The sequence below is a fragment of the Zea mays genome, chromosome 9, assembly GCF_902167145.1.
Source record: "Zea mays cultivar B73 chromosome 9, Zm-B73-REFERENCE-NAM-5.0, whole genome shotgun sequence".
Taxonomy (NCBI): domain Eukaryota; kingdom Viridiplantae; phylum Streptophyta; class Magnoliopsida; order Poales; family Poaceae; genus Zea; species Zea mays.
In genome coordinates, this window is record NC_050104.1 from 154,452,214 (window position 1) to 154,469,298 (window position 17,085).

Here is a 17,085-nt window from a genome sequence, read left to right on the forward strand (position 1 = left end):
AATCAAATTGAGGATTTGAGGCTGTTACTACGATCGGATGGAATCATCAATCCTGATCCCTGAACTCTGCCAGGGTCATCAACGACACGTGAACTAGCAATGCACACTATCACCGATGTCCATATATAAACTCTATCAACAAGGTCCATAATACATACTAACTCCGTTGACAAATATTATCGATTACTAGTTCAATTTTAAACTAAAACATGATGAATAAAAAATGGAGGTAGTACTAGTTTTAACTGATAGTGTTAAAAGTTTACAATTCTGGATGACCAGTGTCAGCTAACAATAAATAAACAGAGCACAGAACGAGAACGTAAAATATCGATGGCCAAACAAAAATGAGGATGCAAGGAACTTAGTACAGCAGTACTCGAACTCAGAAGATCACCACGAGTAATCTTAAACACTTGTTGAGAATAATCTTAATTTTAAACTTGTTTCCAGACAAAATCTTAGGGGCGGATGAAAACAAGTAGACAACTCTAAGTTCACGTCATAAGCAACCTCATGTCCAGACTCAGCCTAGATATAGAAGTAGCAAACAAACTACTCGGCAGCAGCAACCTCCTGCACAGCCTCATCTCCCTCGACAGGCCTCTCAAGCTTCACACCAACATCCTCTTTGTAGTCGCCATGAACCTGAGAAGCAACAAGTTTTAGGCTAACAAGTAACAGGGAGATAGTCTGGAAAATCTATTTGCATGCATGAACAATTACCTCCATGAGCTTCCCAAGATCGAACTTGGGGGCCTTGAGTATCTTCACCTTGCGGATGAAGACGTTTTGAAGTGGGAAGATGCTGGAGGTAGACTTCTCAATCTCCTTACCAATAACTTCTGGAATGAACTTCGAAACAAGTTCTTTCAGGTCACATGTAGAAGCCTGGTTGATCATAATCTCAACCATCTTACGGCGGATCTGCGCACAATACATGGCAAGTATAAAGATAACAGGCAAACATAGAAGGTGACTGTTTGACGTTTTGAGAAATTGCTACAGTTTTATGACTGCTGCATATGTGGAAAGAAAAGAAACGTTACCTGACGGATCTGGGATGCCTGAGCATAGCAGGTTCTCTTGACCTGGTTTGGGCGCCTCTTCGTGAAGCCGATGCAGAACAAACGCAACATGTAGTTGTCGGTTGTCTTGACATCAACATGGGCTTCGATTAATGTCTGCCACTTCTTCACTAGGGATCTCAGTTTATCAGTGGTAAAATTCATACCCTAGAAATAGAAAACAAGTTAGTGATAAACACCACAACAAAGGGCAACAGCTGTTAGCAAAAGAATGCCGATTATTACCCAAAAGTTTGTGAGCACATTCCTGCCCTGCACATCTTCAGCACGGAGCCTGATTTTCCTGTAAGCTTGATCCTCGTCGCCCTGAAGATCAGCTAGGCAAACCTCAAAGACTCTGTGCTTCAGACCCTCAGAAGCAATCTAAAACCAGATAAAGTACGTCAATCAGTAAATTAGGACAGCAAGCAGTGCATCTACGTTCTGAATAACATTGCAAACAGAGTGGCACCTAATAAGACTAATCATATCCATGTCATTATAAGATCATGTGGCCTTCAGTGACAGATCATTGATTACTTATCAAGATATAGTGCACGAAAAAAGATTTGAAACTTGAAATGAACAAGGACAAGTTGCCATTGGGGTGCTCAAATAAATGGCAATTCGTTATTGTACATATGAAAGCAAAAGCACAAACTAATAATAATCATTCCAACAGAAAGTGCAAAAATGATAGGTGCCAACAAACATAAACACATTACAGATAGTAACAGATGGGAGTGGGACATCAGAAACTAAGGTGAGCTATTACAAAATTCTATTTTGACTATGGGTTTGAGCAGCTGGCGTTTAGAAGAAATACAATCAGAGGCTAATTCTTAATTATCAGTAAAGCAGCAGATTCACTATGCCGTTCTAGTTGCATTGCACTTAATGATACCTACGAACAGCTTAGAATAAGCACGCAAGGGTATGATCTCAAATACTGACAAACTATCTATCAATCAAACCCGAACAATATTAATTACCTCCCCTACGAATTCTTGCAATGAAACCTGAATAGTAGTCCCCACAAACAAACGCGCGAACGAGCGTATCTAATATACCGCATGACTAGCGCGGTCTACATATACATGCATATATGCGCAAGTTCACAACACAGAATGTAGGGGCAGTACGGAAAAACATCGATAATCAAAGAAAAACATACCCTGGTACCCTGTGTCCTGGATACGAGAGTCTTCCCGATGTTGCGCACACTGAACACCGACGGTGCCTTGATGTCATACCAATCCTTCTTAGAGAAAGGGTCGACGCTGCATAAAAGAAGTAACGCAACCACGCAACCGCATCAGCAACGGATAAAGAAAGAAAGCAATCGACCCAAGTAAGATCTGAAGAACTGGGATATAACAGGCAAGCAAACTAACGTCTTTTTCTTGCCACCCTTCTTTCCCTTGGAGATCCTCTTGTTCTTTCCGACAGCCATGGTCGCCGCCGCCGCGCTGGTGCTTGGGGTATCGGACGGTAGAGAGAGTTGTCGGCGGCTCTGCGGGAGAAGGCACTTCGAGGCAGAGCGGACTACCTATATACGACTCGAGGGTTTCCAGGTTCGATCATGCGGTCAGCAGGCACCCAAGAGCGGATGGACGCACACGATGCGGTGTGGCCCATATGTGTGCTTCGAGGCATGGTTGGCCCATCTGATTCGGCCCATCTGCAGCGTAACGGACGGTGCAGAGAAAGTGAGTTCAGGAACACTACGGGCTACGGTGACGGAGTTCACTCGGATCTGTATAATCACATCCTTAATCATCACTGCGTTAACTTTGTCTAAGAATGTATTTGGTTACTTACACGTGTGAGACGCGAGGTGTACGAGTGAATTCAAAATCCGTATGTTTGGTTACCCGCACCATCTCATCTTTACCACCGTATGCATTGACTTTGTCTCAGCTCCTGTTTGGTTACCCGCACAAAGGAGACGCAGGCTGTATGAGCGGATACTCGTACGTAGAAAAATGCCGTATCAGATCAGCCAGGGCCACCCGAGCCTACGCGTCCGAATACAGGCATCCAATCAACAGGAATAAGTTATTTTAAGGTTATTTATTTGCATCCGCTTGTACACCCAAAGTTACCGTATCCAGCCAGCCTGCTGCGCGCGAGCCTAGCTGCGGGTAGCCCATGAACCAATCACGTGGAATAGTATCGATTGGACACAGGATGATATGACATCACCTACTATTTCATTGCGTCGTCAGGTGAGTCTGTGAGTGTCCGTGTCGACGCCATCTCGCAAACATAGATGGAGGCACAAGCGTCGAACATGCGTAGAACAATGACGGATAAGAGCATCGGCGGTCGGGAGCACGGGAGAAGGCCACGAGAAAAGGAGAGGAAACGATACATGGTATATGTGTTTCATGTATTCAAGGAGATTATTAGTCATCTACTGGAGGAGATTATATTTTTGAAAAGCACTAATGGTGATCATTAATACTATATCCAATATTTTAGAACCAATACTATTTTACAGGAGATAAATCATTAGGTTGAGCTCTTTTTGAATATCACGATTGCAATGGATGAACTGAATTGGACCTCAAATCACATTCATAGAGAATTGCATTGTCATCCCATTCTATTTCTATCATTCTAGTTCTATTGTAAAGTTTTATTTGATAAAGTTTCCTACTGTAGGGGCTCCTACAGTATTCCTTTCATTACTTTTCTATATATGTTTTTACAGATTATATTTTGTCATATTACAATGACTATATGCATTGTCTAACATTGTCAGTTATCGTTTCCCGCATCTTATCTTATAGATATTAAGGTTCAACTCTTGAACGAAGCTGATTTTGCACCAGTGGGTGGTCGGAGAGGTGTTTTCGAAGATTGAACCATTTCTACATTTCTAAATGCACCACATCATTGTGATAATTGTCTCCATGGCCCAAAGTTATACTAGTTTCCTTCTCATATCCCGGATTGCAATGTGTGGGTTCAAAGATCATGTTAGTGTGATCCCGACAATTTCCTAGCATCTCTTTGTGAAGCTACACTTTAGAAACAAATGACTCCATGTTTCTTCTTTCTGTCGTATGCAATTGTCACATGTGTAGGAGTCTAATTCCATCTCTCTTCTCTTGAGCACTGATTTGGTGTTTTGTTTGTAGTGCAGAGTAGCCAAAAGAATATTTTTAGGCTGGCATTTTGCTTTCCAGATCAGAGCAAAGGTATATGGCGCTTCTGGGACTTTATGTTTGATTTCATAGATCTTACGGGAAGAGTACTTATCTGCAATGTTGGCGCATCTCCATTTGTCTGATGTGTCCGTCAGTTCCATGTTATGATGCATTGTGACCAATGAAAGCATTTGCAAGTAAGCAGGGGCAGATAGAGGTAGATGGAACAAATCCTAAATCATGGGTGTCAATTTTGCTTGTCTTAGAGTTGTATCCTTGTTCACTATATAGGAAAAAACTCTAGGAATTTATCACAAATCAGAATGTCGCCCCATTTTTCTTGCCAAAGATGAGTTGTGGTTCCGTTGCATGTTTTGACTTTGGCTATTTCTAAGAACGCTGGCAAGTTTTTCAATATATCTCTCCACCAGAACGATCCTTTACTACCTTCTGAGGGCAGTGAACCATTTTTGTACCTATTGTCCCATATCACATGCACTCGTGATATATCTTGTTTGTTGTAGAATTTGTATAGCATTTTCATCAGTAATTCTTCATTGTGTTTCTTGAGATCTAGAATCACAGGCCCCCTTTCTATTTCGGTCTGCATGCTAGATGCCAGGCTGCCTGAGGAGGTCGTGTGGCATTAATATCATCACCTCTCCATAGGCAATGTTTTTTGTATTTGTCAATTTGCTTCACGACAGAGTTGTGTATCTTGAGTGTACATAAATAAAATGTTGGTAGGGAGGTGTGAAAGGGAAATAGGATCAAACCTTTTCCTAAATGATTTTGGTGGTCGAATTGTCCAACACAAATAATTGGACTAACTAGTTTGCTCTAGATTATAAGTTCTACATGTGCAAAAGGTTCAACACAAACCAATAAAAAGGTCCAAGATAGGGTTCAAAAAGAAAGGAGCAAAACCAACCGAAGACTGCCCTGGTATGGCGGCATGGCGCACCGGACTGTCCGGTGTGCCACCAGACAGTGTCCGGTGCACCAGGGAGATCAACTATGAACTACTCAGCTTCGGGTTTCTGAGAGCCACTCCGCTATAATTCACCGGACTGTCAGGTGTAGCACCGGACTGTCACGTGTAGCACCGAACTGTTCGGTGTAGCACCGGACTGTCCGGTGTGCCATGCGAAGCAACGGCTATTGCGCCAACGGTCGTCTGCAAAAGTGAACAGTGAACGTGAACAGTGCGCGGACAGCGCGCGCAGAGTCAGATCAGCGCCAGAAGGCACACCGGACACTGAACAGTGATGTCCGGTGCGGCACCGGACTGTCCGGTGCCCTAATCTGTCAGAGCTCCAACGGTCGAAACCGTCAGAACCCTAACGATTGGGTGACGTGGCTGGCACACCGGACAGTGTCTGGTGGCGCACCGGACTGTCTGGTGCGCCCATCGACAGACAGCCTCCCCAACGGCCATTTTGGTGGTTGGGGCTATAAATACCCCCCCAACCACCACACTTCAAGGTATCCAAGTTTTCAGCCATTGCATTCAAATACAAGAGCTCTAGACTTCACTCCAAGACACAAATCAAGAGATCAAATCCTCTCCAAGTCCAAATTCACTCCAAACATTTAGTGGCTAGTGAGAGAGAGATTTTTGTGTTCATTTGAGTTCTTGTCGCTTGGATCGCTTTTTTTCTTCCTCCATTCTTGTTCTCAAGCAACTTGTAATCAACGCAAGGTACACTAAGTTGTGGTGGTCCTTGTGAGGGGTCTAAGCGACTCGTTGATTAAGGAGAAAAGATCACTCTGTCTAGGTGACCGTTTGAGAGAGGGGAAGGGTTGAAAGAGATCCGGTCTTTGTGACCACCTCAACGGAGAGTAGGTTTGCAAGAACCGAACCTCGGTAAAACAAATCATCGTGTCATCCGATCTATTTCTTTGGTTGATTTGTTTTCACCCTCTCTTTCGGACTTGACTTTATTTCTAACACTGACCTTGGCTTGTAGTTGTGCTTAAAGTTTATAAATTTCAGATTTGCCTATTCACCCCCCTCTAGGCGACTTTCAAGGTGAAGGCCGCATTTACCATCTGTAGCGTGCCAGCTTGCGAGAGGAAGAAAGATGCTGATGGGCGTTATTTCAATTTTCTGAACCAGAGGTAAGAATGTGTCAATCCTTAGTTTTGTAGTTCCCATTGGAAGCCCTAGATATGTGAAAGGGTAGGTACCAATTTTGCAGTTGAAGGTTTTAGCTAGTAGCTCCATTCTTTCATTTGACACGTTGATAGGGTTTATGTTTGATTTTTGATAATTGACATGGAGTCCTGTGGAGTCAACAAATGAGTTCATTAGAGCCTTGAGGAAGAAAAGTTGTCTAGGACAAGCCTCCATAACCAAAATTGTGTCATCAGCATATTGTATAATCGAGAGGTCATGCCCTGAAGTTGTATTCGAGGGGAGCTCAATGATAAGTTGTATTAAGGGGAGCTTGATGATACCAACGTCTTTTGCTTTATTGAGTATGGAATTAAGGAGGTCAGCTGCAAGGACAAACGGTAGCGGTGAGAGAGGGTCTCCTTGACGAACTCCTCTCTTGGAATGAAACGTTTTCCCTGGAACTTAGTTCAACATGACAAATGATGTCCCTGAGCTCGTGATCATATCTATCCACTTCAACCATTTTGTTCTGAAGCCTTTATGACGAAGAATATCCGTTATGGCATTATGCTCTATTTTATCAAATGATTTTCAAAGTCAAGTTTAAGAATAACCATTTGCCTTTGAGATTTTCTGCACATATAAATATATTTAGAGGCTCAAGCAAGACAGTCCTATATGGTGCGCCCCCTGATGAACCCATATTAGTTTCTGTGGATTAGTTTGGTGATGACATTCTGAAGCCTACTAGCAAGAAGCTTTGTCACTAGTTTGATGCTTGTGTTAAGTAGAGAGATTGGCCTCTAGTCACTGACTGTGAGGGGGAAGTTTTCTTCGGTATCAAGGTAATGTGTGACCCATTGATACTTTGCATACAAACATTTTCAGCATGAAAGCTTGTACAAAGATCATAAAAATACTAAGTGATAATCGGTCAACATTTTTTTAGAAAATATGTATTGAAGCCATCCAGACCCGGTGTTTTGCCATTAGGGAGGCTTGTAATTACTGAGTTAATTTCGTCTTCCATGAATGGTGACTCCAAAATACTCAAATCTTGTGTATTTTGTAATATCGTATCATGGTCAAAAACCATTTCAGAATCCCCCGAAGTGCCAAGTATACTTCTGTAAGCCTCAAACAATACATTGGCTTTGGCCTCATGATAAGATATCATATGTCATGTGTCATCTTGTATTGTAGCAATGAAGTTATGATTTTGTCTCATAGAGGCAGTGGTATGAAAAAAAATTGTACTAGCATCTCCACTTTGGGACCATTTCATTTTACACCTTTGTTTCCAATATACCTTCTGTTGTTCTAGCATGTTTTGAAGTTGGTGTGTGAGAATATCTCTAAGGTTGCACTCTTGGATGGTTAGATCCCTCGTCTCTTCAATCAAGTCCATGAATTGAATAATAAGCTTGTTATTTTCAATGGTATTGGCTAGTTTGGAAAGTTGTTTATGCCATTTAGACAATGCCTTCCTTGCCCTTTTAAACTTGGCCATTAGTCTCCTGACTGGGTCCAGTTGATATAATGGTTGGGTCCAGGTGTCTTGAAAAACTGAAAGGAAGTTATCATGCATCAACCAGTAATTTTTGAATCTAAAGATGTTAGGTTTTGGAATGCATATCTTTATTTCAACCAGACAGGGCACGTGGTGTGACACGTCTCTTACGAGTGTATGAGCCTCTGTACCTAGGAAGTGCGAGATCCATTCTTGTGTCACAAAGCACCAGTTTAGTTTCTCCAAGAGTGGTTGTTGTTTGTTTGTTCGACCAAGTGTATAATTGCCCTCTTAAAGCAATTTCCAGAATGCCAAGTTGACTTATTGCACTATTAAATTCAAGCATCAATGTTGTACTTCCTCCAGGCTTGTTTCTGTTGTCCAAGCTGCAAATAAGATTGAAATCTCCCATAAAAATTATAGGTTGAACAGGGTTAGCACTAAAGTTAGAGAACCATTGCAGAAACTCAATTTTTTGAGTCGGGGGTGGAAGGCGCTAAATGTTTACGAGGAACCATTCTTGGTTTATTATTTTGTATTTAAATCTCACCATATGTGCATGCTCATTGTGGAAAATCCTTTCTCCATAAAACTTGGCACCTTGCCAAATAGTAATCAAGCCACCAGATGAACCAACTAAGAGTTATAACAAAAACCATCATAAGGTCGAGGGCAGAAAATTCTAATGTATGGTTCATCAAAAGATTCTCTTTTTGTTTCTTGGAGCCATATTATGTCACATTTAGATTATGCAATTCTGTTATGCAGGGAATTTCATTTTTCTGATGCATTGATCTCCCAACTATTATGGACCAGTATCTTCCATTCTCCTTGTTTGTTCATCGTATGTATAAAGATTGTGATTCATAAGACCAGTAACAAACACGGAGTGTGCGTTCGGAATGCCATGTGCCATGGTGCATACATAATGCCAATTATGCCAAAGGGAATCAACTGAACACCTTAAAATTAGAGCGGTCCATGCACTTAACAGATAAAGCCAAAAAATTAGGGAGCGACGAAGTATTGTCATGTATATAATATAGTGATGTGTAACCCTCCAAAGCAACCAATCCATGCAAACGAGTGCATAAGTCCAAAATAAAATTAACCAACGATCATTGAAGATAAAGCCAATGTGCAACCTATCAGTTCTATGATTATCCAAAAGTAAAAATACACAATCTAAAATGTTCGGCTGCTTGTGAGGCCCCACTAGACTTGTATTGTATCTATTCATGTGAGACAAAATAAGAAACCCCAAAATGAAATACCGTTGCAATAACTTTATAGGAGACAAAATAAGAAACCCCAAAATAAAATATCGTTGCAATAAGCAAACATAGCAGAGTAGAGCAATCATGCTCTACTTTCTGTCTGGCTCTTGGGTCCTTTCTTCTTGTCATCTTTCTTTTTCTCTCTCTTGCCCCTAGTGTTGGAGTTAGCTTTGCAAGGACGTTGGATCACCTCCAGCTGTTTCTTAGTTGCTGCTAGAGCTTCGGGGGGGGGGGGGGGGGGGGGGAGCAATCTCTTTGTCAACCATGCAGAGCTCCGCGCCAAGCCTTTTGATGTTTCTGGGGTTTATGGGAGGGGTAGTGCAAAAGTAGGCACTATGCAAGTGTCCAGACTTCATAAAGCCTCCTGATTTCTCACGAAGCCTGGTGCTTCGCCTCACTTCAGTGTCAACTATAACATATTTCTTCTCAATGGGCCCCTATATTTCTCCAAAATATAACGTTAACCAATATTTTTTTGTTAAATGTTAAAATACAAATAAACTCTTAATACAATTACACTTTTATAAAAGTACATGTTAAAATAAATAAGAACATATAATCATTAGGTTTCAAAACTAAATAATAAAATAATTATTTGTAGTCAAGAGTTTATAAGTTTTAGTCAAATCTTATCCAAAACAACAACTAATAATACACGAGAGGGAGTCCTAGTTCATTTTTAAACTAAATCATGATAAATAAAAAAGAATGGGGGCACTAGTTTAACTGACAGTGTCAGCTAACAACAAATAAGCAGAGAACATCTCATACGAATGAGAAAGTAAATTATCGATGACCAAACAAAAATGAGGATGATGGAACTTAGTACAGCAGTAATCGAACACAGAATATCACCACGAGTAATCCTAAACACTTGTTACAAATAATCTTAATTTTAAACTTGTTTCAAGACAAAATCTTAGGGCTAGACGAAAACACATAGCCAAGACAACTCTATAAGTTCACGTCATAAGCAACCTCATGTCCAGACTCGCCTAGATATAGAACTAGCAAACAAACTACTCGGCAGCAGCAACCTCCTGCCCAGCCTCATCTCCCTCGACAGGCCTCTCAAGCTTCACACCAACATCCTCTTTGTAGTCGCCGTGAACCTGATAAGCAACAAGTTTTAGGATAACAAGTAACAGGGAGATAGTCTGGTAAATCTATTTGCATGCATGTAGCAATTACCTCCATGAGCTTCCCAAGATCGAACTTGGGGGCCTTGAGTATCTTCACCTTGCGGATGAAGACGTTTTGAAGTGGGAAGATGCTGGAGGTAGACTTCTCAATCTCCTTACCAATAACTTCTGGAATGAACTTCGAAACAAGTTCTTTCAGGTCACATGTAGAAGCCTGGTTGATCATAATCTCAACCATCTTACGGCGGATCTGCGCACAATACATGGCAAGTATAAAGATAACAGGCAAATATAGCAGGTGACTGTTTGACGTTTTGAGAAATTGCTACAGTTTTACGACTGCTGCATATGTGGAAAGAACAGAAACGTTACCTGACGGATCTGGGATGCCTGAGCATAGCAGGTTCTCTTGACCTGGTTTGGGCGCCTCTTGGTGAAGCCGATGCAGAACAAACGCAACATGTAGTTGTCGGTTGTCTTGACATCAACATGGGCTTCGATTAATGTCTGCCACTTCTTCACTAGGGACCTCAATTTATCAGTGGTAAAATTCATACCCTAGTAATAGAAAACAAATTAGTGATAAACAACACAACAAAGGGCAACAGCTGCTAGCAAAAGAATGCCGATCATTACCCAAAAGTTTGTGAGCACATTCCTGCCCTGCACATCTTCAGCACGGAGCCTGATTTTCCTGTAAGCTTGATCCTCGTCGCCCTGAAGATCAGCTAGGCAAACCTCAAAGACTCTGTGCTTCAGACCCTCAGAAGCAATCTAAAACCAGAGAAAGTACGTCAATCGAAAAATCAGGACAGTAAGCAGTGCATCTACGTTCTGAATAACATTGCAAACAAAGCGGCACCTAATAAGACTAATCATATCCATGCCATTAAAAGATCATGTGACCTTCAGTGATAGATCATTGATGAACAAGGACAAGTTGCCATTCGGGTGCTCAAGTAAATGGCGATTCGTTATTGTCCATATAAAAGCAAAAGGATTGAATAATAATAATCGTTCCAACAGAAAGTGCAAAAATGATAGGTGCGGTTCTAGTTGCATTGCACTGAATGATACCTCTTCAGGAACAGCTTAGAATAAGCACGCAAGGCTGCGATCTCAAATACTGACAAACTATCTATCAAGCAAATCCGAACAAACTTAATTACCTGTTACCTCTCCTACGAATTCTTGCAATGAAACCTGAATAGTCCCCACAAACAAACGCGCGAACGAGCGTATCTAATATACCGCATGACTAGCGCGGTCTACATACACATGCATATATGCGCAAGTTCACAACACACAATGTAGGGGCAGTACGAAAAAATATCGATAGTCAAAAAAAAACATACCCTGGTACCCTGTGTCCTGGATACGAGAGTCTTCCCGATGTTGCGCACACTGAACACCGACGGTGCCTTGATGTCATACCAATCCTTCTTAGAGAAAGGGTCGACGCTGCATAAAAGAAGTATCGCAACCACACAACAGCATCAGCAACGGATAAAGAAAGAAAGCAATCGACCCAAGCTAGATCTGAAGAACTGGGATATAACAGGCAAGCAAACTAACGTCTTTTTCTTGCCACCCTTCTTTCCCTTGGAGATCCTCTTGTTCTTCCCGACAGCCATGGTCGCCGCCGCCGCCGCCGCCGCGCTGGTGCTTGGGGTCTCGGACGGTAGAGAGTTGTCGGCTGCTCTGCGGGAGAAAGCACTTCGGAGGCAGAGCGGACTACTATATACGATTCGAGGGTTTCCAGGTTCGATCATGCGGTCAGCAGGCACGCAAGAGCGGATGGACGCACACGATGCGGTGTGGCCCATATGTGTGCTTCGAGGCATGGTTGGCCCATTTGATTCGGCCCATCTGCAGCGTAACGGACGGTGCAGAGAAAGTGAGTTCAGGAACACTACGGGCTGCGGTGGCAATACGGAGTTCACTCGAATTTGGAATCGGCTTTCAATAATAACAATTATGCAATGAGATTAAAAAAGTGCAACAATAATATATATATGGTTATGTGTTGTTAATTAATCCTAACGATACTACATCTCAGATTGTTATGTATGTAAAATGAGTTTTTAAGGGGTTCACATGCAGATCAAATTATGCATAGTTCTTTCTTTGATTATAAAAGCACTAAAATGGAGAGAATGAGTAAAAAAACATTATTTTGCCATGATACTAAAAACAAAAAACCTGAGGTCCAAAAGAAACATAAGACAAATTCTCCCAATCCTAGGACACGGAGGCATGCTGGTTCCAGTCCATCCCAAAGGAGCCCATTCCAAAATCCAAAATCTGAGACTGGGTCGTGTCTTCCCAAGCAACTAAGCAACAAAATGATAGAGAGAAGCATGTCAATTATGTTTGGAAGGACTAAATTGCATTGTCTAAACAACAAGCTAAACTCCACATGCAGTCATATGGTCTTGATATTTATCTCCAGGTAGCCACACCATTTTTATCTCGAGGTGGACATGAAAGGTTGTTAATCTGGAATAATATATTCTCTCTCTACTCTAGTTCACCTTTTACAACATTGTGACATTTCTAGGGGCACATAACATAATTATCTTCATCCAAAACATTCATATTCACAAATCCATAAGGAAAAAGGAGTTGATGATATGAATAACTCACAGTGTACAAATGGCCCATAAATTGTTATGTGCTCGCTTCTGCTAGCTTCATCTACAGTGCAGTTAGTCACTGCTACAATAATTTGTTGCATCAGTGGTTGGCTGCTGCCGTAGTCAGTGGTAAATATTAGGCTAGGCAGTAAATGTCATTATATATTGATACGATACACTACATCATTACACCAGGCACTTGAAGAAAGAATGGTAAGAGGCCCATCCACATCCGAAATATGAGCTCCAACAATGATAGTTTCAAATTAGTGGCATTACGAGTGTCACACAATTGTTACTTGGTACTCATCATTACTCATATATCATTGTAGAGGATTTGGCATAGCAGAAAGTACCGAGTACCAAGAATCCTAGATTTATTCAAAAAAATCCAGGTACTTGTTCGAAGTGCCGATAGACACAAGGAGACTACGACCAGCTCTTGTGAAGTTGAGCAGGACATTTTTGCTAGACGACAATGAAGACGATGGCTCGATCTTGAGGCCCAATCGTCCTTCACTCGTCTCGATATATGTGGATAAGCACCTCCATTGTTTCCTACAGTTATAGATAGATTTTCTTTTAATCCATCCTTTTAGATCTTTTCTGCCTTCTGTACATCAATTCAGACTTATCAAACAAAGGTTTCAAACCACAATGAGCATTGAAACTGTTGTAGATACAAAGCAATAACACTTCAAATGTGTACAGTTAAAGTATTGGCTACAGAACATCATATACATTTCCTATAAAATAGATAAACAATGGAAGTAATGGTTCAATTTAAACTAATTGACTACCACTAAGGGTATACCATGTCCCCTTTCCCCTATTCTATAGCATGTGCTTTTAGTAGTCGCATTCAAAAAGTAGAACCAAAATTTTCTTATTAAAAAGGGACGAGGGATATGTATTCAATGAGATTATTAGTCATCTACCGAGGATATTATATTTTTGAAAAGCACTATTGGTGATCATTAATACTATATCCCATATCTTAGAACCAGCACTATTTTACTGGAGATAAATTATTAGGTTGAGCTCCTTTTGGATACCAAGATTGCAATGGATGAACTAAATTGGACCTCAAATCAAATTCATAGAGAATTGCATTGCCATTCCATTCTATTTCTATCATTATAGTTATATTGTAAAGTTGGCACATGAACAAGAATTTGGAAAATAAATGCGATCATTTTCAAAAAAAATGTGATAAAATTAAATTCAGGTTTTGAGGCTTTGTTACTACGAACGGATAGAATCCTCAATCGTGATTCCAGAACTCTGCCAGCTTCATCAACGAGACATGAACTAGCATTGTCCACTATCATAGATGTCCATATATAAACTCCATTGTTGGTCACTTGTTCTCAAGTACTGTGAATAAAAAACAAGACAACACAATTGTTAGAGATTAGGGACATTCGTCTATCGAAACATTATCTCCTTTCGGATACAATGGTTCTCGGACAAAGGTTTTGAAGGACACACCTTCATCATTCACGAGAATAGCAATTCGTGCACATATGATAAACATTATTCATTCATATATAAATTCAATTATTCATTTCATGATAAACATATGAACAAGATTCATGTTACATTGATATCTCCGGCTTGCTCGAAGGTGTTGTCGCGAGAGAATGATTACAATACAGCGTAAACAGTACGGTTGTACTGTTCACCTATTTATAAGCACGATACACAACTGGGTAAAAATACATGTCGGCGTTTCGAGACCGGGGGGTCCCTGGGCCGACGAGTGAATGTCGCCGCGTGCCCCAGCCCAGATGGGTCGAGCGAGAAGGGGGGAGAGCGAGGCGGCCGGAGACCGGCGTGAGAGAGGTGGGAATCTCGCGGCCTTCGTGTTCGTCCCGCGCCCAGGTCGGGTGCGCTTGCAGTAGGGAGTTACAAGCGTCCACGCGGGAGAGGGAGCGAGCGGCTTCAAGCGAGCGCCTATCTCGTCCTCGTCCCCGCGCGGCCAACCCTCTCTAAGAGGGCCCTGGTCCTTCCTTTTATAGGCGTAAGGAGAGGATCCAGGTGTACAATGGGGGGTGTAGCAGAGTGCTACGTGTCTAGCGGAGGAGAGCTAACGCCCTAAGTACATGCCGTTGTGGCAGCCGGAGAGATTTTGGCACCCAGCTAGTGTGATGTCGTGGCCGTCGGAGGAGCGACGGAGCCTGACGGAGGGACAGCTGTCGGAGCGGTTGAGTCCTTGCTGACGTCCTCCTGCTTCCGTAAGGGGACTGAGAGCCGCCGTCGTCACAGAGTATGCGGGGCGCCATCATTGCCTATCTAGCGGAGCGAGCCATATGGGACGCCGGTCTTGTTCCCTGCGGCCCGAGTCAGCTCGGGGTAGGGTGATGATGGCGCCTCCTGTCGACGTGGCTGGTCTGCGCCCTAGGTTGGGCGATGCGGAAGCTCCTCCGAAGTCGAGGTCGAGTCTGTCTTCCGTGGCCGAGGTCGAGTCCGAGCCCCTGGGTCGGGCGAGGCGGTGTTCGTCGTCTTCTAGGGCTGAGCCCAAGTCTGAGCCCTGGGTCGGGCGGAGCGGAGTTCGTCGTCTTCTGGGGCTGAGCCCAAGTCCGAGCCCTGGGTCGGGCGGAGCGAAGTTCGCCGTCTTCCGGGGCTGAGCCCGAGTCTGAGCCCTGGGTCGGGCGGAGCGGAGTTCGCCGTCTTCCGGGACTTAGCCCGTGTCCGAGCCCTGGGTCGGGCGGAGCGGAGTTCGCCGTCTTCTGGGGCTGAGCCCGAGTCCGAGCCCTGGGTCGGGCGGAGCGGAGTTCGCCGTCTTCCGGGACTTAGCCCGAGTCCGAGCCCTGGGTCGGGCGGAGCGGAGTTCGCCGTCTTCCGGGACTTAGCCCGAGTCCGAGCCCTGGGTCGGGCGGAGCGGAGTTCACCGTCTTTCGGGACTTAGCCCGAGTCCGAGCCCTGGGTCGGGCGGAGCGGAGCTTCCTATGGTGCCTTCGGCAGGGCCTGACTGCCTGTCAGACTCACTCTGTCAAGTGGCACCGCAGTCGGAGTGGCGCAGGCGGCGCTGTCCTTCTGTCAGGCCGGTCAGTGGAGCGGCGAAGTGACGACGGTCACTTCGGCTCTGCCGGCTGGGGGGCGCGCGTCAGGATAAAGGTGTCAGGTCACCTTTGCATTAAATGCTCCTGCGATTTGGTCGGTCGGTGCGGCGATTTAGTCAGGGTTGCTTCTTGGCGACGGCAGGGCCTCGGGCGAGTCGGAAATATGTTCGCCGCTGGAGGGGGGCCTCGGGCGAGACAGAAATCCTCCGGGGTCGGCTGCCCTTGTCCGAGGCTAGGCTCGGGCGAGGCGTGATCGAGTCCCTCGAATGGACTGATCCCTGACTTAATCGCGCCCATCAGGCCTTTGCAGCTTTATGCTGATGGGGGTTACCAGCTGAGAATTAGGAGCCTTGAGGGTACCCCTAATTATGGTCCCCGACAGTAGCCCCCGAGCCTCGAAGGGAGTGTTAGCACTCGCTTGGAGGCTTTCGTCGCACTTTTTTGCAAGGGGACCAGCCTTTCTCGGTTGCGTTTTGTTCCGGTGGGTGCGCGCGAGCGCACCCGCCGGGTGTAGCCCCCGAGGCCTCGGAGGAGTGGTTTCACTCCTTCGAGGTCTTAATGCCTTGCGTAATGCTTCGGCTGGTCTGGTTGTTCCCTCATGCGAGCTGGCCGTAGCCCGGGTGTACGGTCGGGTCCCAAGTTCTCGGGCTGGTATGTTGACGCTGTCAACGGTTCGGCCGGAGCCGGGTTTGCGAGAGCAGCCCCGAGCCTCTGCACAGGGCGAGAGGGCGATCAGGGACAGACTCGGCTTTTTTACATACGCCCCTGCGTCGCCTTTCCGCAAGGAGGAGGGGGGGAAAGCGCCATGTTGCCCTCGATGGGCGCCGAACATGGTGTCTCCGGTGAGCTGCAAGCGGGTAATCCGAGTGGACGTCCGTGCCCCGTTTGTTAGGGGTCGGCTAGGGGCCCAGAGGCACGCCCAAAAGTACCTGCGGGTGATCTGCCGGACCCGGTCCCCTGGCGACGGGGTCCGAGGGCTCGATGCCTCCCTCTGATGGGATTCCGTTACAAGATCGTTCCCGCTGGTCTCGGAAATGTCCTAGGGTACCTCGGGAGCGCAGCCCGAGCCTTGGTTATGTATCGAACGTACCCATGGTCATCCCTCGCTCGGCGT

The 17,085-nt window shown here is 44.4% G+C and overlaps 2 protein-coding genes across 2 annotated transcripts; both read right to left on the reverse strand.

Moving 5' to 3' along the window:
- Window positions 1–324: 324 nt before the first annotated feature.
- LOC100286214 (40S ribosomal protein S3a) lies at window positions 325–2,594 on the reverse strand. Its single transcript, NM_001159102.2, has 6 exons — window positions 2,462–2,594; window positions 2,242–2,347; window positions 1,314–1,451; window positions 1,050–1,235; window positions 727–927; window positions 325–648 (listed from the first exon to the last, which is right to left on the reverse strand). The coding sequence occupies exons 1-6, from the start codon at window positions 2,518–2,520 to the stop codon at window positions 556–558; spliced, it is 783 nt and encodes a 260-aa protein (NP_001152574.1). The 5' UTR covers window positions 2,521–2,594; the 3' UTR covers window positions 325–555.
- A 7,303-nt stretch (window positions 2,595–9,897) lies between these two features.
- On the reverse strand, window positions 9,898–11,967 carry LOC100273118 (40S ribosomal protein S3a-like). The gene is made up of 6 exons (NM_001147566.1): window positions 11,846–11,967; window positions 11,626–11,731; window positions 10,907–11,044; window positions 10,643–10,828; window positions 10,320–10,520; window positions 9,898–10,240 (listed from the first exon to the last, which is right to left on the reverse strand). The coding sequence occupies exons 1-6, from the start codon at window positions 11,902–11,904 to the stop codon at window positions 10,148–10,150; spliced, it is 783 nt and encodes a 260-aa protein (NP_001141038.1). The 5' UTR covers window positions 11,905–11,967; the 3' UTR covers window positions 9,898–10,147.
- Window positions 11,968–17,085: the final 5,118 nt, after the last annotated feature.

Coding starts and splice junctions, on each gene's coding strand:
- LOC100286214 (NM_001159102.2), bottom strand. CDS start 2,520: ATGGCTGTCGGAAAGAACAAGAGGATCTCCAAGGGAAAGAAGGGTGGC. Junction 2,348..2,461: donor AAGGGTGGCAAGAAAAAGAC/GTTAGTTTGCTT, acceptor TCTTTTATGCAG/CGTCGACCCTTTCTCTAAGA. Junction 1,236..1,313: donor ATGTGCTCACAAACTTTTGG/GTAATAATCGGC, acceptor TTCTATTTCTAG/GGTATGAATTTTACCACTGA.
- LOC100273118 (NM_001147566.1), bottom strand. CDS start 11,904: ATGGCTGTCGGGAAGAACAAGAGGATCTCCAAGGGAAAGAAGGGTGGC. Junction 11,045..11,625: donor CCAGGACACAGGGTACCAGG/GTATGTTTTTTT, acceptor CTCTGGTTTTAG/ATTGCTTCTGAGGGTCTGAA. Junction 10,241..10,319: donor ATCTTGGGAAGCTCATGGAG/GTAATTGCTACA, acceptor GTTGCTTATCAG/GTTCACGGCGACTACAAAGA.